Source organism: Hoplias malabaricus, chromosome 8 (assembly GCF_029633855.1).
Source record: "Hoplias malabaricus isolate fHopMal1 chromosome 8, fHopMal1.hap1, whole genome shotgun sequence".
In the NCBI taxonomy this organism is placed as follows: domain Eukaryota; kingdom Metazoa; phylum Chordata; class Actinopteri; order Characiformes; family Erythrinidae; genus Hoplias; species Hoplias malabaricus.
In genome coordinates, this window is record NC_089807.1 from 39455547 (window position 1) to 39476503 (window position 20957).

A 20957-nucleotide genomic window follows, 5' to 3' on the forward strand; every position below is an offset into this window, starting at 1 on the left:
ACTATGAGAATTTAGGCCACACCAGCGATCCTGCTCACCTCCTCGAGCTGCTCTAGACCTGCCACCTCCCTCTTAACGGGGGTGATCGGCACTGTGCAGTAGAAGGACTCCTCTCTATAGAGCAGATGAAGAGGCACGAGAAAAAAGGAGCAGCAAAAAGACGTCAAGGAAGACAAAAGATAATGTCAATACAACAATGGACAGGAGAAGCTAGAGAAAAAGCAAAGAAACAACTGAACAAATGAGTGCAGGAAATGTAGAAGAAGTAAAACTGGACCACTCAACCATATGAAGGCGTCTTAAAATGAACATGATGCAATGGAAACTAATATCTGATGGCACATCAATTGTGTAACCAACCAAACACACATTCCTTTAGGCTCTATTTGTCATGCAAGCGTAAGTACAGTGTGGTGGTGTAGCACTGATTTTAATCCATCTTAATTTAAAAGACACGGCTGTTGAGGGGATAATCTTTGAACAGTACTTTCCTCAACAACTACAGCTTTAACATCTTAAACCACAGCGCTTCTCTGTGTAATTTCATTTCATCTTTATTTCCAATTTATACGAGGACCCATCCATGGAGTTGTGGAATACACCAATTGTCTGTAATGGGGGCAATAGCCTTTCATTAGAAAACTATCACCAACCTGCCATGTCTTAAAAGGAATGTGAGAAGTTGATACAAACATGGCACTGTGACCACAACAATACAGCACTTATAAACTGAACTCAAACGTTTATGCTTCTGAAAGACTAAGGCTTCATATGACAATTTGGTCCAGACAAACAAAGGAAAGTCACATCAGCAAAAACAAAGAAGAGCAAAAGTTAGAAGAACCCAAATCCTCAGGTGGAGCAAGAAAATGAAGAGAGTTACAGAATGGTTGACAACAGGAAAAAAAATAAAAGAACGGAGGGACGAGAGGATGAGAGGAGTCCTTCTGTCCAGGCCATAGACTCTCTCAGTTTGAACTTGAAATCTCTGGGGTGGTGGGATAATGCAAGCTGCTTCCTCAGTACACAGGTTACAATAACTACTGTAATTTAAACTGTCACACAATTACTGTTTTCCGAAAGAAGCAGACTGAACTACATGGGTTTATCACTTTATCTAAATTCAAAAAAGCGAACAACATCATCATTATCATCTATTCCGCTTGAATCCATTTCAGGGTCGCGTTTAAAAAGGGAACATCTCATCCCAAATTATTACGCAGCACCAGAAATCTGACCTTTATTTATTTTAATCCTAAACTGTTGAATTTCTCTTTACGTAGAATGCCACAAACATAAAGGACTTCAAATGTATTTAGCTGTTGTTATATTTTTTTTAATAAAAGGATTTCACTGAATGAATCAGACTGAAGAATAAGGGAGGAGTTGGGAAGTGGTGCTGCGGTTACATACTGGTTCATCTGTAGATTTCTTAGTATCTTGCATGGGGACATAATTCTCATCACAGTCCTCGGAGTCGGTGCTGGAGCCAGTGCTATGCACCGACGGCGGCCTGGGAGGCATGGGGAACCTGGAGGGGCTGAGCACCATGACAACTTTTACACTACTGCTTTTGTACACACACAAACACACACACACACTTTTTACTCACAGTTTAAGGGTGGGAATTTGTGCCAAATGTGAGAAAATGCAATTATAAACCTGTGTTTGATACTAAGCATTAATTAAATAATTAAATATATATATAATATTAAACAACTGTATATCAATTATTTATCTTATTTTTACGCTCACATCATAACACACTTTATAACGTTCCTGCTGCAGATTAGATTTAATATCCATTAGATTTTTAGCTTATATGCTTTACCTAGTTAATTATTTTCTGAAGTATTTCAACAATTTCTTCTGAAAACTTTCACACAAAACTGATGTGTGCTAACACTGCCCCTGCTGGAGAAACTCCACCTCGCCACACAGCCTCTACAAAAGTATGTGCATGACTTCCAAAGCCACAATCACATATTTTGCACCGTAAAAACAACATTCTATTTAGATAGAACTGCTGTGCAACTAAGCTACTAATATATTTCCCACACATATCCTACATACACATTCACACAAATGTTGAAGAACACAACTTAAGTTCTTTCACACCCATGCACTGTGCTTTATCTGAACATTTTATGCTGGTAGAGAATATTCAATTAAAGCAGGTACAGAGGCACAATGATCAACACTCTCAGTCTATCAGATTTCTTTTTGTGGAAAACAATTCACATCATGACCAAGCTCTAACATAATGAGTTAGGACAATACTACAGTACTGGATGAAAGGTTAGTTTTTTCTGAGACTCTTGGCCTGAGGTCATGCAAAACCATGCCTGGGCGCCAACTTATTTCAGTAACAGCCAGATGAGTGGCTCTAAGCTATTTCATTACATTTAATATGTCAAAAACAAGCCCGGACATTGCAGGCTGATGCTGAAATAAAAAGGCAGACTAGCTAACCAGACCTAGCGTAGCGTTACAGACACTTACTCCCTGGCGAAGGACCTGGTCACAGGAGATCGTACTGGTGTCGTGAACTCATCACACTCACGGACTGGTTTGATGTCCAAAGGGGCCGGTCTGACTACAAAGAAAAAGCAATGACATAATGTTACATTCAGGAAAAGTACACGATTACAACCTTTGAATGTACCCTTCTGCAGTCAACGTTATTATTACATTTGTTCCAATAAAGTAACAAGCCAAAGTAACAGTGCCGCTCATTCAGCAGTAGGGCACATGATGTTACAAAAATGATCCTTACATAAAATGTCTCCAAGAAAGTCATAAAGCACGTGCAACAGGTATTCTACGAACTCATCCCAGTGTTCTGTGTAAACATCAGTGGTTTTCTATGCACATGCTCACCTTGAATGCAAATTATCAAACCATCTGAATCGGCTTATACTAAGCACAACGTGTAAAGCCCAGTCTTCTCAATTGGTGCAAGTGTTGCATTAATGATCCTGTCACTAGAGGGAGCTGTTCTCCACGGAACTAGATCTGCAGCAACGTCAGCAAACTTGTTAGCCATTTATACCTATAATCTAAGAGAGTATTTTCTAAAAAAACATATGTTATACGTTCAACAATGAATTTACAACCAGCTTTAGTTTGTTATGAACTGACCAAAGGGGGAAAGAGACCTTAAAGGGATACTCTTAAAGCGTTCAGCATTGTCAGTGACTGGCAAACTTTTGTCAGAGGTGTAAAATGTGAGGAGGCTATTGCACAAATCCCTGCTTCTTTTAATTTCACAGTTTTGATTCAGCTCTCACAGCTGGCCCACAGTGCCAACGAGCTGAGAAGCACCCAATCTGGCAACTAAAGAGAAACATGCTTTCCCATGGCTAAACAGGATCGTCCGAAAGCCACACCATCTGGTAACAACTCAGTGAGACAGAGACACCATACAAACTGATACAGATTTCAAAGTCCTAAATAAGCCCTTTTGGAACACAGCGACTCCTAAGAACCTCCAGCATGATGAATCTTCACAGCGGTCAGTACGGTCGAGCAATGCTTGGTCTTGTAAAGGTTTAGCTTTTGTCAACACACAAAAAAATTGTTAGTAAAACAACACTGAAAGTGTTATGTCAGTAATTAGATGATGATGATGTATTAGGTATGTTTTTATGAGTGTGAGTAGACACTTCTGTGACTTCAGCCTGCTTCATGGGATTTGGTTTGAAATTTGGAATATGACAGTGTCATCATTTTATACACACACACACACACACACACACACACACACACACACACACACACACACACACACTCCTATGCAACTGTCAGAGACTTAAAAACTAGTAAAAGCAGCCATTAAGTACATTTTTCCCCAGAATACCTGTACTCGCTCTTTTGAAAGAAAGTAAATAGATTAAGAAACAAATACACTGTACTTTAACATCTTCATAATCTGCAGGACATTCTCTCTGCAGGTTTGTGATCATGTTAAGTGCTGATAAGAGTTCAGATGAGAGGCAGACAAGAGAGAACAAGAAAGAGTGGCGGTCTTCGGAGGTACCTACCCTTACGACGTCCTCGGAATTCACCTACGGTTTGAGAGTCAGTTCGCTCAAGACCGACAGCCCGATTAGCTCTGATTATTTTAGGACTCTGACCTGATTGGTGAAAGAAAACTTGCTTTATTACATGTCTCTCTTGAAATATTTGCTATATTTGTGCGTGCTTTTTTTTCTTTTTTAAACCCTCGCCCCCATGCAATGTAGCAAAAGCATGGCCACCTACTTCTAATCCTCCTCCTCCTCCTCACCTACACTTTCTCACACTTTGGCTGCACAGATAATGTATTGTGCTGCTGCCATAGCAACAACTCCTCATGCATTAAAGTCATGCAAAAGGCAGGGCTTCCCCTGAAGCAAAGTCCAGAACACAGCATGCAAGGGGTTAAACACATTTGTAAGTACAGAGTTCGTAACAATGACGTTCACAACACTGCCAGATTTGTACAGTGGGGTTTAAGGATGTTTATTTAAATCAGATTCACTTGTGGACATGCCCCAGTGCCCAGTACATAACTGCAATTAAATCTATGGCAATCAACACAGCAAGAGCAACACTACCACGACCCAAAAACCGGAACTTAGACAGTGTACACTGGACTTAAGACAACCTCAGATGCAGGACAGCCAGCGTGAAACGTCAGAGACAGACAACTGACAGAGCATTAAAAACACCACAAAAGTAGTGAGAGAGAATAAAGAAGAAACAATGAAAATCCTGAGGAAGGACAATGTGCAGCCAGATGTGAACTCACAAAACAACGGAAGACAAAGGAAGAACAAGCAATGAGATGCATGAACAGAGAAAAACTTCTGACGGCCAACAAAACGCTTCATCTCTCTCAGAATCGCCTCTTCAAGGCCATGTTCAACATACGAGCAAACACTTTACACGCAGCAAACAGTGGCATCAGTCGGCAGGACAAAGAATTAGCGAGCACAGTAGCAAAGCAAGAGACCGTTTGCAATGAAAATGACATTGTGCTTGGCCCATGGTTACATTAAAACACTGTATTTAACCTGAATCACACTACTATATTTTTATTAGTTAATGATGATAAAATAATAAAAAAATATAGTAAAACACAGTGACACAGCTTTGAAAGTACTAAAGAACTTTAAATTCTTTTATAGCGTCTATTGCAAATTTTGATGCATATTTAGATCAATAGCAGTGAACTAACTTGATTGAAATTCCTCTTCCTACCCTGCTCCTCAAAGAAGCCTTTGAGAAAGGGACAATGGGGACAGAGGTGACCGCTCCAGGCTAACAGCACGATCACGCTGCCTCATACACTGATCTGAGGGACAATAGCCTCTTTCATTAGCCAGGTCACATGCTAACAGCTAACAAATACAAGAGCCAGCACAAGAAGAGTAGGTTTACTCCACTGGCTCAAAGGTGACTTTCTGTAGTGAATCTTCTGGGTTAGTGTGGGGAGAGCTGGAGGGTGCGTGTAAAGGTGATTAGGCTACTATTAGCTATCCCAGTGTGGTAATGCTTTGTCCGATTCTGGTTCTGCGATCTTATCTTAGCAACGAGGCCGAACAAGCTTTACAGAAGAGAACACATTCTAATATTAGCTTGATAATACAACAAAACAGGCTACAGTGTGATCAATAACTTACACAAATTAAGAGTGGTAATCTAAAGAAGGGTATTTTATAAACATGGGCCAGCACATGTTAGTAAAATAATGTGTTATGTGTTTAGAACATTGGTTATGAGTTAAAATGGTGGCGGTATTGCAGCAAGCATTTTCATACCACTTCTACACCACAGCAAGGTCCATTTAAGCAAGACACTAATAAACAACCAAATACAGCGCATTGCACATCTTTAATATAAACCAGTCAATAACTTCTGCACTGCCTACCACAAACCACACACACCACAGATTCCGAACTCACCTTTGCGGTCAGGTTTGAGGTTACGGTCGACTGGGGGTGGTTGGCAATCACTGATGAGCATAGGTCTGCGAGGTGGGGTTTTGGGACTGGAGCGGAAGCCCATATGAGCTGGAGGGGGCACCTGCTTCCCCAGGGAGGGGAACTCCATGTTGCCTGGAGTCATGGGCACATAGTTGGGCTCCTGGATTAGCTCAGATAGGCTACCTGAACGCTTGTGTGAAGGGGAATTGGCACTCATGGGCACATAGTTCTCATCCATTTCCTCTGTTGACGCGCTCCCTACTGGCAGCATACCTTTATTTTTCTACACGAGAGGAGAAACAGGTCAAAAAGCCACAATAATCAACACAGCGGATAAACACACAAACATGAAAGACTATTCTGCACAGAAGGATTGTTCAATGGCATCTTTTTTCAATAAACATTGCACATTACAAACTAAAAAAAACAGAAAATGCTTACAAAATAGTTGTTGAAATTTTCATTGAACTCAAACGAGCAGTTTCTCTCTGAAGGGACAGATCTGGGAATATCATAACAGTCTTGAGAAGATCCAAAATCTGAAATAAATAAATAAATACATAAACAAAACAAACCAAAGTCACAGTATTCACAACTACAAATCGAGATTCCGTGTGGCAATAATCTGATTCTAATTTATCACTCCGACTCTAAAAGTCATTCCCTGTTTTGCCATTAATTTGCAATAACGGAACTACTGCATTATTCATGGTGGTGACAACTAAAGTGAGCTTGCTCTGAGTAGACAGAACACAGAGAAAACCCAGCAAGTTCTTCATCAAAACCACAACTGACAGTGGCAAAGCACAACATGTACTGGCATGCACGACACTGTGGTGGAAGGTGGAATTGGCTTATTCTAAACACAGCCAAAGCAAGCCACACAAGGCCACTTAGTGAAAACAGACAAGGAATTGCGAAACAAAACAGTACTTATACTTTTCTCAAAATTAAAATCGTATTTAGTCTTTAAGAGGCATATATTTAACAGCAAAAAAACATTCAGTGTAATTCAGTTGAGTAACTCTTCATTAACAGTTTTCAGTTTAAACACTACAAAGTGAAACAAATAAGGCTTATATTAATTGTCAAGGTGGCAGGTGATTAGCATTAATCTGGTGAACCTGGGGTACTCTCATAGTTTGGATCCATTCTTCCAAAGCAAAACACAGCACAATGACATGTTAGACATTTAGTTAAAAGATATGAACAAATGACACGTGCAGAATGAAAAATAAAAAACTGCACAAAGCCAAACACCTTCCTGATAAAATGGTTTGTGCACCAACTGAACTTATTTTGGAAGAAGCTTTGCTGTGCTCACACTCCTGTCCTTTTTTGCTTTCTCTAGTGAATTGGCCACTATAAGCAATCAATATTACTGGCTCAGTTGAGTGAAGCTAATGTTGCATTAATAGAATAAGGTGCGCCTGTTGTCTATTACCCTGACTGTACATAAAAAGCTCTATTCTCCTTATTTCATTATAAATTGGTCACATCTGCCACTTCTACAGCAATAAGCCCAGAGAATACGCCTCTAAAGACGTTTGACTCCCTCCACAGTGTAAAATTTAAAAATATTCAACTAATACCTGGACAACTAATATAATATCTGGACCGGAGACAGTCGTTACCTTTTCGGAGGCGTGTGGAATCCACAGTGCCGATGGTGTTGCTCCTCAGTGCTTTGTTTCCTCCTGACCCCGAAGGCACACAGTAGGTTGTGTCCGTCTCTGACACCGACCTCGGGACACAGTAAGTGTCCGTGGGTGAACGATCAGGCGGTACCGCTGCTGGAGTCAGCGAAGGCTTGGGCGGGCGGGGAGGAGGCACTACATCCGATGCTGTGGCTGTGTCCACACCTGCCGTGCGGGGCACCTGATAAGTGCAGTTGCTGCCAGGTGTGGGTGGGATATCGTAGCTAACCGACAGGTTCCTGAGCTGGGCTTCAAAGGAGGGCTTTCGAGAGGGCGTGTTAAATACGTAGAGCTCACCGGGATCCGTGTCAGGCGCGCGCGGGGAAGACGCAGACTTTGGAAGGAGCACAGTGTCTTGTGAGTAGCTGCGGGGCAGGTGGTACAGGCCCTTCGCGTCAGCTGATAAACTTGCCCCCCGCGAAGGAGGGGAGTCGTACAGTCCGGTGTGCTGGGAAGAGAAGAAGCCGTTAACCGAAGAGTGTTTGGCCGTGGAGGAGGTGGGGGTCCGGTGGGAGGGGAGGTTGTCATTGCAGTCAGGCTCAGAAGAGGTAGACTTTGAGCACTCGCCATGGGCCCTGCAGCAGAAACCGCATACAGTGGTTACATTGGTCTTAAAGGAGCATTTCAACAAGCATCAACACACTTCATGTCTTAAAGACGAACTCTGCTGCAACATGATGGAACAAACTACTACGTACTGATAACTGCAAGAATAATAACCGTTTTATTATTATTATTACTGCAGCTGAACAAAATAGCATTTCATCATGCCGTCAGGAAGAAGCACAACTGCAGATTTATTCCAACACATCCACTAATCTTTTAAATCTAGACCACTTAACACTAAAGAACTTTAAGTGGCAGGGTTAGTCAATTCAACCATAAAACATCCACAGATGTCCACACTTCAAATTTAGGATCATTACACTAAAGCTATGTATCTGGAACATTTACAAAATCAGGTCTCCTTTTAATAACCTTTCAGCTTTGGTTTCTGTTTCCCCTCCTTGCCTTTATCAGATTAAGATAAGTGTATCTCGAAAGCTTATGCCTCTATATTTCTAACATTTCTCCTTCAATATCTTCGTTGGTACAAGGTCTAATGAAGACAATTTGGATGTGGGTTAAGGAGTTAGGAGTGGAATAATGGCCTTGAGTGTCTGTTAACGTATGTATTTATAAAAAGGCATTACAATATATGGACTGTTATATGAAGAATACATGCAGTTCAAGTTGTGCATTTCAAAACTGCCGTGGTGTGAGAGAGGTACTGAACAAAGTTGAATCTATTTGCATGCATGGAATGGATGTGTGCGAAATTGATTTTCGGTTGTATCCCATCCTTTTTTATTTCACTTCAAACACACAAGCATGCTCTGCACTCACAGACTGTCCGGAGGAGCACTCTTGCTTTCACACTCCTCCAAGAGCAGATATTCCTGCTCCACTCCCCTCTGAGAGAGTGCCACAGGACTACAGCACACACACACACACAGTTTTCATTAGGAACTACAGCAGTCACAATGTAGCATAAATTACAGTCCCTGGTAAATTTCACATGTCTAACTGGCTTTAGTCTAAAAGGAGAAATCAGCAGTTTGTTCTTAAACAAAAGGAAAGAAAAACCTATCATGCCTCACCTGCTGGCCTCTGGTTTCTTGCTCTCGCAGTGGAGCAGCAGCAGGTAGTCCTGGGTGTCATCGAGGCTAGAGGAGGACTCCAGGTGCCTGACACTGACAGGTTGGTAGGGAGGAGGCATGCTAGCCAGCGGTGAAGGTCCCACCAGTCCAGCGTGAGGGGGTACATCCACAACGACACCCATGCTCGCAGCAGCCTGGTGAGACGCCTTCGCCGAGTCTAAGCACACAGCAATCACAAATGTAAAGAGTTAGGGTAAGAGTTTGCAAAAAAAGCTTTACACATTCAATTAGTTTAGGGTCTGAGCGTGGTATATGCAGATTAAAATCAGTGTATTAAAGTGTGAAAGCTTGACTGGCTTATTCGCTACAGTGAGTCACACTTCTGAAGGACATTGCAAGCCTCTGTGCACCAGGTCAAAGCTTACAAATACGTCAACTTTCTTTAGAAGCAATTCATAACACAATGAATAACTTTATTCCAAATGAATATTAAATACAATTTTGTGTTGTATGAGTTCAGTACACATTAGATGGCTGTAGTGTTGCATGTCAAAACCAGAACCTAAAAGCAGTAAGATCAGGAATCACGCAGTCTTTGGGCAGCACATAAAATAAAAAGCTTTGACTTTAGTTGCCTTTGCATTTGCCATTTATTTGACATTCTTTTCTCAAGGGTCAAGGTGAAGTCTCTCTCTGTGAGTCTGTGTTTATAATAGACTTGCTATTCAAAACTCTTATACTTTTACAGCTATGTGCGTGCACACACACACACACACACACTCACTCAGTCACTCACTCTCCAGCACCCACTCAACGCAGGCTGCTCAAGGCTGACTGAGTCAAAAGGATTGCTGTCTCCTACTCTTCCCTTGCTCACTGAATGCACTTTTTCCCCTCCCTCCCTTGCTCTCTTCCTCCCTCCTCCCTCTTGTTTGTCAGGCGGTGCTGCTGATTCATCTCAGTGCTGGGAAAATCCCCCTTCGTGTTTGCCTTCCCGCTGCCCACTCCTCTGTATTACAGCATCATGCTATGAGCTTCAGGCCGGGGAACAGTGTGCTTAAATCTGCCCGAGCTGAAGCATCGGTGCTGGGGCCACAGCTAGGTACGAACACAGAGACTCGCTTTACTTGAATCAGCATATCATTGCTCCCACTACACATAAGCAATTCCTTTTATTTGGTCTCTATAAATTATTAGCTTCTCTGGGTTTAACTGTAAAGGAACGTTAAAAAAAAAAAAGTTTTTAAATTATTGGCTGTTCGTTTCAACAGTTCAGCTGTTACCAAGATGACAGGACTTTTTTAATGTCTGATGTTCTTCCAAAGGAAATAGCAGCACAAAGTCAATGGAATTTTGAGTATGAATGAGTTAGGAAGGAATATTAATATAAACACTTTTTCAAAAATGTGCATGCGAAAGAGCACATGCTTTTTATAAAGAGCTACAAGTGAAAAATACTCATCAAACTCCACTTATCACTGGCAATGACAAATGAAGCAAGGTAAAACAGAGAGCTCAAGAAGAAAACAATCCATTGAAAGTGGTGTCAATCTGCCTGTAGACTGCTGTTCATTTATAAGTGTTTATTCATGAGCAATACTGTTGATGGCTGGTACTCGATTACTGAAATAATAATCTGCGTGGGTGGTCAGAAAGAAGACATTTTCAGCAAATCTGCAAACTGCAAGGTGTCATATGGCGAGTTTTTAATTGTTTGAAATGGTTAGATAAGCAAGAGAGGATATTTAATAACATGTCCCACTTCTGGGGTTCTTTGTATTGCATAGAGACAACAAACACATTACTCAAATTCGAGCCCAAAATATCCCTACAAGCCACTCAAGAATAAAGCACGCTGTATTGAGGTATAACTCCTTGCATTAACAGGTGAATCTGAACACAAAAACATGTAGACAATGGTTATATATAGATAAATGAAGCTGTCTATGTTAAAGAATAAATGATGTAGAACTTAACGTAGCCTTAAACCCATACATCATTCATTCATTATCTGTAACCCTTATCCAGTTCAGGGTCACGGTGGGTCCAGAGCCTACCTGGAATCATTGGGCGCAAGGCGGGAATACACCCTGGAGGGGGCGCCAGTCCTTCACAGGGCAACACAGACACACACACACTCACACCTACGGACACTTTTGAGTCGCCAATCCACCTACCAACGTGTGTTTTTGGACTGTGGGAGGAAACCCACGCAGACACGGGGAGAACACACCACACTCCTCACAGACAGTCACCCGGAGTGGGAATCGAAACCCACAACCTCCAGGCCCCTGGAGGTGTGTGACTGCGACACTACTTGCTGTGCCACCGTGCCGCCCTCCATACTAACATAAAAACCCAAACTGAGGGAGTGCCAAAATGCCAAAATAAATGTGTCTGGACTGTAACTGAGTAGTTCTGCTGTACTTATTAAAGTTGTATAAACTGCACATACCCTCTGAGTCAGTGGGGTTGAAGCCACAGATGTCGCAGATGCAGCGGACCCACTTGTTCATCTCCTCCTCGGTGTCAGCCACCAGGTAGAAGACTCGGTCGATGGTCTTGATGTCGAAAATGAAGCTGTGCTCCAGCTCCTTCTTGTTAAAGGTGAGCCCGGCGTCCACCTGCTCACACAGGTTCAGGTCAATCACTCGGATGGGCTTTTTCACGTGGTCATTCTTGTAGTATTCCAGCACGTCCGGATCTCCTGTCAGCCTTCCGCTGCGTAGAACAAACCACCGCTTCTTCCATGCCTGCCACAAGACAGAAAAGCTTCATGGGGATGTGCTGCAGTTAAGGTTTAATGACAAACACAGCCTATATAGAAATAGGTGGGCTACTGTTATAAACTGTTCATCTAAAACAGAATGGAGGATGTGTTAAGAGAGTGGACAGGGTGATTGTTTTCAAAACTCCAGCCGCACTGCTGTGTCTGATCCACCATCAGTACCATCAGTGTCACTGCAGCGCTGAGAAAATAAATCCTGCTCTGTGGAGGTCTGGTGAGTATCCTGAACACTGAAGAACAGGGTGAAACAAGGCAACAGACTGACTGTGGCCTGTAATTGTGGAACTACTAGGCACTCCTTTATGGCCAGAGGTGCTAAGAAAATGACGGTGAGTCCCATTAAGTAAGACACAAAACTATTTAAAAATGTTAAAAGTATATCTTAATTTAATGAGTCTAAAATGGCGTATGCATTTAGTGATTTCAAAAAGGAATTTTCATGATTAAGAAATCTACATTATCAGAGAAGACCTAGAAATGTTCAGAAGTTAAAAGGTCATGAACCAGACACTTTCAGCCACAACACAACCTCCTGTTATGTTACAGTTAGCTGTTAGATTCTTCCTATTTAGCACTAGTGTTAAAACCATAGGGACAGCACTGTGAAATGTTTCAGTTTCAGAAAGGTCATTATTACAGGTCAGCTGGGTGCACAGTAAAGAAAGTAAAGTGCCGGAAAAGAAACGGAGAAAAGAGTTGAGGACTAAAGAAACACATGGAGACAAACTAGAAAGAAATAAAAACATGAAACAGAAAAAAAGAGACAAAAAGAAGTCACACAAAGAAAGAGAGACAGGAATAAAAACAAAGCAGAAAAAAATAATGGAATGCGAAAAGCAGACAGACAGAAGTGGAGATGGAGGGGAAATGGTCAGCGTGGTTGCTCTGATGCAGCTCTGCTCCAGACTGACTGCAGGCTCAGTGGCATTCGCAGCTCAATCCTGTGATCCCCTCTGCTTTTCTAAAACACGCACCCCAGGGATCGCTGTTAAACTCCCCACAGACGTTCTATTATCTAATTCCACACACAATCCACAGCAAAACACCAAGCTGGACACCTAGCTGACAACCGTGTCATCACTGCCGAGGGAGAAATGAGAAAAAGATGAATATAGAAACTCACAACGTCCAACAGATCACATAGTTAACACTCCCTGAAGAAGGAACACGTGTGATGTAGAGCCAGTTCTGCCCCAAAAGATTACAGAAAAAGACACATTAAAGACATCACTCCAACTCTTTTATTGTGAGAGTGGGAGGCAGGGTATAGTTATGAGAAAAAAAAGTCTGTCAATGATTTGTAATGTTAAGAATTTCTATGAGTAGCGCCTTCTCTGAAATGGGACGGTTGGCTGCCTCAAACTATTTAGATACAATTCTTTATGCAACTTTTCATTTTTCTATTCAGTATCCAGGAGCCACAAATACTTTATTCACAGTCATTAAAACAAAAAAGACAACGACGCTTTAGAAATCACACACATGAGCACTTTAAATCCTCAGATGATAAGAAAAATTATCAGTGAAGACTTTACGAGGAGGGATTAATATGCCATGAATATTTCACACTGCTTCCAGCTCTTCAAGCCACTTCATATTTCTCCTTTTCTTATTTAATGAACCAGTTTTACCACAGAAACACAAAGCGGATGCTGATAAAATCAAGAGTTATCACAAGCCGTCGTATCTATCTGGTGAAAAATGTAATGTCACAGGACATTCCAGTAAAACGTTACCAATGTATAACAACAACTCCCAGTAAAATGGCTACTAGCATTTTGTTTGTATTCCCCAATAAAGACTTATACAGTAGAGTTATATAATATTGAATATTAAGGAATATTTCAGAATGGCTTTATAGACGATATTCAGTAGCGTCTCAGTCCTAAAACAAAATAAAACAATTAAAAATCCAGTTACTTCTGGAGTCTTTTTTTGACGTAATGACGTAAAATTCCAAGTAAAAACAACTTCAGTCGAGATCCCAGGCTGTGCGCAGTAAAGTCCCAGGCAGTGAGGAATGCTGAATCTTTGTTGTTGTTTATTTTTTTGCCATCTGGTTTTAGAAGAGATTAACAATGCTGTACCCCCCCACAGCTGTTTTTCCATCCACAGGCCTCTCTTTGTTATAGAGCTAATCTCTGGCTCTCTGAACAGTCCCCCTACTGCAACATACACAGAGGACTACAGCCCTGCCATTGCCAATACAAATACACACACACAACGGTAGGCAAAACAACTCCGTTAACCCTCAGATGTGAGAAAGGCGTCACCTCTTCACATTCACTCATTGCAGAATCACAGTGTAACGAAAGCACACCGACACTGAGCACAACATTAAAGCACAGACCACAGGTGAAAATGCAAAGGTGGGAATAAATTACAGAAGTAATAGCAAACAGAAATCTTTGAATTAACTACATTAGCTTTGTTCGTCTGTTGTGGTCTGAGACTGAAACAGAGACCAGTCTGACTCTCCTTAGGCTTCAGGAGAAACTAGACTGAGATCAAATAACAGAGAGAGAGAGAGAGAGAGAGAGAGAATGAGAATTTGAGAGGTGTAATAATAAGGCGAAAGGGAGACATTTATTAAAGACATAGAAACTGACCAAAAATCTTAACATATCTAAATTTTTGAATGGTAATCAATTTATTTATAAATGCATCAGCAAAAATATAAAGATTCTGAGATCAGGACAGTCACCGAACAATGCAGCTACCAAAGCTTAATCTAATTTGCAAGGCGTAATAGCACTGTCGAATATTATTATATCAAATTACCAGCGTGAGTCACTCTGACAAGTCACGGGCAAAGAGAACTATGGGTATTGTAGTCAATTATGTTTTTGAAAGTACTCCAGAAGAGTTGTATGCGTGGGTGTAAAGAGGTGTTGAGCATTTTAAGCTGTGCCAGAGAAACACTAGCTCGTGCGGAGGAGGAGAACTGCCAAGCATGACGAGAGGAGTGAGCCATGAGCTGCTCTCTGCCATCTGTGCTATCTCTCAAACACAAGCGAGCGCACACACGCAAACACACACACAAGAACCCACAGCCCAACTTTTACATAATTAATACTGGTGCTCTTTCCCATCCGTACATACACACACCAGCACCCCACAAACACAGAGTTTACTCCAGTTCAGTTTACTCAGTCAGTACAGAGCATTTATAATCACTGCTCAGGTTGCAGCAAAACCGCTCCAGCAAGCAGGTTTGATGCCAGTGGAATGTGTCGTGCAATGCATTGTCCTTTAGTCCTCTCCAACTCAGGCAAAGCACCAAACACCGCACAGCTGTTGTCTGTTTCAGCTGCCTTTGTTTTCTGCTTCTGTTTATTATATTGGTGGTCCCTTTGGTCATGATATCTCTCCTTTATTTGAGATGTCTAATATCAGCCGTAGTTTTTGTGAGTCTGAGAACAGCACTATAACATATTTATAATATTCCAAAGCTTAAAAATTAATATATATATATAATTGGAACACTATAAAACAGACCCTTCAAAAATAGTTCAGGCAAAAAATGCTATTCTTTTAAATCCTTTTTATTATAAAAATATTTTTAAATTATTCGTTATTATTACCATCTTTACTACTCTTACTCCTACAATAGCTCTGGAGATACGTTTCAGCAACAAAACCATCCTACCTCAAGCTCTGGATCCTGAATATGACCCAAACACAGAGAGGCCACTGTGTAGCCACCTGTTGCTGACAGTGATTAGTCCATTCCTTTGCTTCATACAGAGACAGCAGAAGAAGAAGTCATCCATGGAGCAGCAGAAATCCTCCAGAGAAACGAGAACTGACCTGGGAGCCGAGCTAAAGGACCCACCACACAGAGCCGGTCTGTTTTCGGGAGAACAATGGGGCCGATCGCGGCTGATCCCCCAGAAAACACAAAGAACTTCACTGATCTCTCTTAGTTCTTAAGATCGTGCATAAAGAAGAGCACTGAGTAGACTGACACATCGCAGGGAAGTGAATGGAAGGTCCATTCCAGTCCACTCCTTAGACATCAAGTCGTCCAACTACAAGTTAAGGGTAATGTCAAAAGATTATGTGTGTCTAAGGAGTGGGAGTGGGGACGGGGTGGGACGGAGTTGAAGAGGCCCTCCCCAAACGTGGCAACAGCTGTCTTCCCTCCACACACATAAATTCATAGAGTGCTGTGTAACACACAACGGAAGCTGAGGACCACAGTGTCACAGCCTCAGACTGAACAGAGATGCCATTGAGGTTCATTCTGAAGGGGAATGCCATCTGAAATGAATCACACAGCCATCAGGCTCTTTAGTGGATCAGTAATTAGAAAGAGAATATAAACAGAAAAAAATGTCATGGGGGACTCTCTCTGCAGCGTTAAGTTATTCTTGAACTACAAGTGTATAATGAAGGAGAGTTCTCACACATCATTGTTTTCAGGTTGTTTTTTTTAAACAATGACATAAATCTAACAACCTGGAAGACATCCGTGGAAGGTGGAATCAAACGCAAAACTTATATACACTCAGTAAACTATAAAAATGCACCCCACAACTGAGTAGAATTGCTTCCGAGGCCGAAAGTGATGTATTATGCAACTTATTCCACAAGTTAAAAACTTTCTGGGGATTTAATGATGTCTGTGACCTCCTTTGGTCAAAATACCACAAGGATCAAGCAGCACAGCAATGTTCTCCCTCTGTCTGCACGACCCTGCTCAGTATGGCCAGTTTCAGTGCCTGTTCCTTTAAATGAAAATGAGCCACACAGAGCTCACCCCAGCCCTGAATGAGCATCAAAGAGAAGTGAACAAGCAGAAGCTGTTGTTTTCACCGGTTTGGCTTGGTTCTCTCTTAGTTGAACCCGTATTTGCACTCTCACGTTAAAGCAGGTCTGGCTCTGTGTTTGGAAACATTTAGGAAGGTATAATTACAATGTTCTTGCAGAGTAAAGAAAACTTTAAAACCTTAAATAAGCCAAGGACTATTCAGGAACTAATCAAACTAATTCATGACTAATCAAACAACAAGAAGTTGCTTGTCAAGGAGGATTATGACTGTACAATATCGATCAACTGACACAGTGACTGTGTCACAACTGACACAGAGCCCACATATCGTAGCTCATCTCCCACAAATCATCTCAGTACATCAGTGGATCAGCCAATACTCGTGTTCAAGCCCCTTCTAGACACAAAAATAGATCCGAGATCACCTCACCTTCTATGTGAAAGAGCTTTATGACTCTAGGCTTGTGTTTATTTGTGCTTTATCAGCCGCTACTGAAGGCTCAGGATTTCTGAGTGTCTGATAAGAGTGAAGACAGCACAGGGTCCTAGTACACCCCCCCCCCCCCTCACCACTGCCCCAGATATTACACAACCACACTGTCCAACACAGCAACAGAAACAGAAAGTGGGTTTCAGACTTGGACAGAGAGTTTTCTACACTGTAGTTTGAATAACATTTCCGCTCAAATGGAAATAGGAAACAAATATTTTGAATAAGTCTTCATCAAAGTGGTTAAGTAAATGAAAAAAACACACATATACACTCTGCTTGTGTGTGGTATTTGCTAGGTTTCACCTCTCCCACATTAAATCGGTACCATCTGTATTAAACTGTTGCACCTGCCCTCCTGAGTACATTTGGATGCTCTATTGGATGCTGTATCCACTATAAAATGATTCAACTTATTGACTATAATCCCTGTCCATTTGTGGATATTAAGTTGTATTTCAACAGCACAGATGACAGCTCAATTGGTTCAGCACTGGGAGAATTGGCAGCAGATAGAGGAGGCCTATGCTTGAGATTTGTAGTCTCTAGGATACCAGAGCTGGCGAGTGTTTAAGCGAGTGGACAGTTGAATCATTTGTAAGTGCGAGATCTGTCAGAAATGGAGGAATTGCTAACATGTCCATGTGCGTCTCCAGGGATGTGTACTCCTATAAATGTAACACACAAATCAAAAATCCCAAAGGGAAGTATGCATGAAATATTATTTAGTAATCAGTACCACAGAACTGACCATCGCAATATTGATACCACTGAAAGCAGCTGCAATGTGCAAATGAGCCCTCTGTCAATATATGTCAATAAAAAATGAGTGCTTTTCCACCAACACAGAACCGGAATGGTTCCCATTTGCACACCTTATTTTGAATCGTTCAGTGCATTTCCACCGACAAACTGCAAACCAGAACATTCATTCCCAGCTGGATCTAAAGAAGAGTTGGTTCTTAAATGCGAACTGTGATGTCGTCCGTGGACATGTCAAGCTAAAGATCAAATAAGGTGTTGTTGTGCAGTGAAGTTGGATGAGGTAATTTACAGAATGTTATATAAATAAATAAATTAAAATAAAACAGGGCCATGCTCCGTTTGTGTTTGTTTCTGGGGCTGTGTTTGGCGTAGTTAACTAGAAAAAAGTAAAAGTAGCTAAGGTTTGTCCAGAAAGTCACTGGTGCTAGTCGGGTTTTTTGTTTTTTTAAATAAATCGCCAGAAGTTCTGAACAGTCGCTAAAACTAGCAGCAAAATCATTAAGAGAAAGAGAGGAGGCAAAACACTGCCCCCTGTGGTACTCGTTGGAAATACCGCTCTTATTTTGACACACTCCTTAAAGTACCGATACTCATTATATGGGGTATTGTACCGTTTTTAATGACAAAGTATTGAGATACTTTTCTAGTATCGGTATACTGTGCAACACTATTTGTGTCCGACTGTTTTGTGCCCGACTGTACCATTCCATTCAAAGGGGTATGTTGGGATAAGCAACTTACCTACTTTTGTCATCACATAAAAACTGTAAAACGCACATCAAGAAATTTTACCAGTATCAGAGGAAGGTCATTATTACTGGAACTACAGTAAAGAACAACTATGACCTAGTCCACACAAATATTGGAAAATTAGAACATGCACTTCTTTCATACATTTACAAAAGTTCTAAAATGGCAGAATCCGCTCTCTCATTATTCACTGCAGTAGGTGTTTTAAATGGGTATTCTTGTATTCATTCATTCCTTCAGTCCTAGGAAACAGACAGAAAACACTAGTGTAGCCAAAACATAAATTACCCCATTAACGTGTATTAGCGTGGACTAGGCCTATGTCAACATCCACTAGGATGAGAAGCGAGTTCCTAATAACAGAACTAGTCTGTCAGGGTATGAACAAATACACATATAGAAGCATGCACCACCCCCTTCTACTCTGCTCCCAGCCTGTATGACATCATCCCTTGTCTCATTTTCATCGATCTCTCTCTCTCTCTCTCTCACACACACACTGTTCTCCACCCCTTATGTTCTTTGATTTCAGTGCAAGCACACAAGTAGCGCTAAGCTAGCTCAGACATGTGCACCTCATATTCACTTAAGAACATCCTGAGAGAGATCAAAAAGGATGAGCAAACCATTTACATCACAAGTGCACAGAAGCACACACTGCACAAGGCTGTAGTACAGGAGGCATCAAGTCAAAGGGACAATTCATCCAGGTAATATCCTGTCTATTGTAATGTAAACTGAGAAAATTATAAATGAAGGATTCTAACAATAAACATATTTCACAGTATTTTCTGCCTTGTTTCTGCCCAACAACACAATACAGATTCATACAGTTTTGCTGGAGGCACAAACTCATTTCAGTGTTTTGTTTTACGCTGATTTTCTTGCATGTCTGTGTTTAATTTTGTACCTGTTTTATGTTTGTACCTGAAAACACACACAGACGCATGCACACACACACACACCCTAGTATATACAACTGGATAAAATCTAAACCCCCTGCATAAAGAAGCTGTGCATATCACAAAATGTTGGTAACAAGATCTGATTCAAAAATTACATTATGATGAAAAATGAAATTTGGGATGAGACACTTTAGCCCCCAGTCTGCTCAATGTTTTGCGCCCATGCACACACACAAGGAGGGCGTGTCCAGATGCCTTTTGTGAGGCAACAGTGTGCTGTGAGCGACATGTTGGGGCAAAGTCCTAAGCTGGGTCCCACCTGCCACTTGTTAATCCTTATATATTCTCTCTCTCTCTCTCTCTCTCTCTCTCTCTCTCTCTCTCTCCCAACTATATCAATTAGGAAAATACAAGATCATCACAATCACTGTACCAAATATAATTCAATAAATTACATTGAGTGAGTTAAAAATTACAAAAGAAACCACTGAAAATACTCCTGTGACTCTAAAGACACACTGCGATTGGCTGCTTTTTTACCCTAAGTTCCTAGAAGCACAGGAAAGTGAGTCAGAACTGATAGGCAGAGTGTCTAGCAACAATATTTTCCTCGAGAGCAATTTATGCAAAGCATAAATCTGTAGGCAAAAGACTGGCCACCGGGCAACAAAACATGCAAACTAATCAGAGGTGCCCAAACGTATGCATACAAACTTACAGGCCTCTTTTCTTTAACTTATTTAATACTTCGATACTTAAATAATTACATTTACTCTGATACATTCATAAAAGGGGTCACATATTAAGAGTCTGAGATAGACGCAAAATAACAACAGATCGTGATGCAGTGTTTTTTTTTTTAAATCAAAGCTAAAAGCAAGAACAATATTATTGTCTAACAATGGAAGTTGAGCAAAGCAGATTAGGAGATATTTCTTGGCTAACAGCCTGCAATGGGCAAGAAAAACAATCTGAAGTTCTGCAAATATTATTTAAAAATACCAAGTGTACATAAACTAAGCCAAAAAATGCAGTGCAACGTCAATCCCTATTATATAAATAGCACCCTAAATGGGCAGGTGGCTGTAAAACAACATCCCAATATGATTTTTAAAGCATACGACAAACAAAAGGGTTGTTTTGAAAGACTGCTTGGACACAATAAGTTTGAACCATGTT

General features: G+C 41.2%; 1 protein-coding gene across 3 annotated transcripts in view; it reads right to left on the minus strand.

Moving 5' to 3' along the window:
- Window positions 1-20957, minus strand: part of gab1 (GRB2-associated binding protein 1) — a 53784-nt gene that overhangs the window by 3078 nt on the left and 29749 nt on the right. The window contains exons 1-9 of one of the 3 annotated variants that reach the window (XM_066678681.1): window positions 15744-16096; window positions 11762-12059; window positions 9307-9523; window positions 7604-8241; window positions 6411-6508; window positions 5949-6252; window positions 4044-4136; window positions 2503-2596; window positions 1414-1540 (exon numbers count right to left, since the gene is read on the minus strand). In XM_066678681.1, the coding sequence (XP_066534778.1) occupies window positions 1414-1540; window positions 2503-2596; window positions 4044-4136; window positions 5949-6252; window positions 6411-6508; window positions 7604-8241; window positions 9307-9523; window positions 11762-11822 (1632 nt within the window). In that variant the 5' untranslated portion in view covers window positions 11823-12059; window positions 15744-16096. Of the gene's footprint in view, window positions 1-1413; window positions 1541-2502; window positions 2597-4043; window positions 4137-5948; window positions 6253-6410; window positions 6509-7603; window positions 8242-9306; window positions 9524-11761; window positions 12060-15743; window positions 16097-20957 lie in introns of those variants that run through there. The other 2 variants (XM_066678679.1, XM_066678680.1) reach the window with 2 other exon arrangements.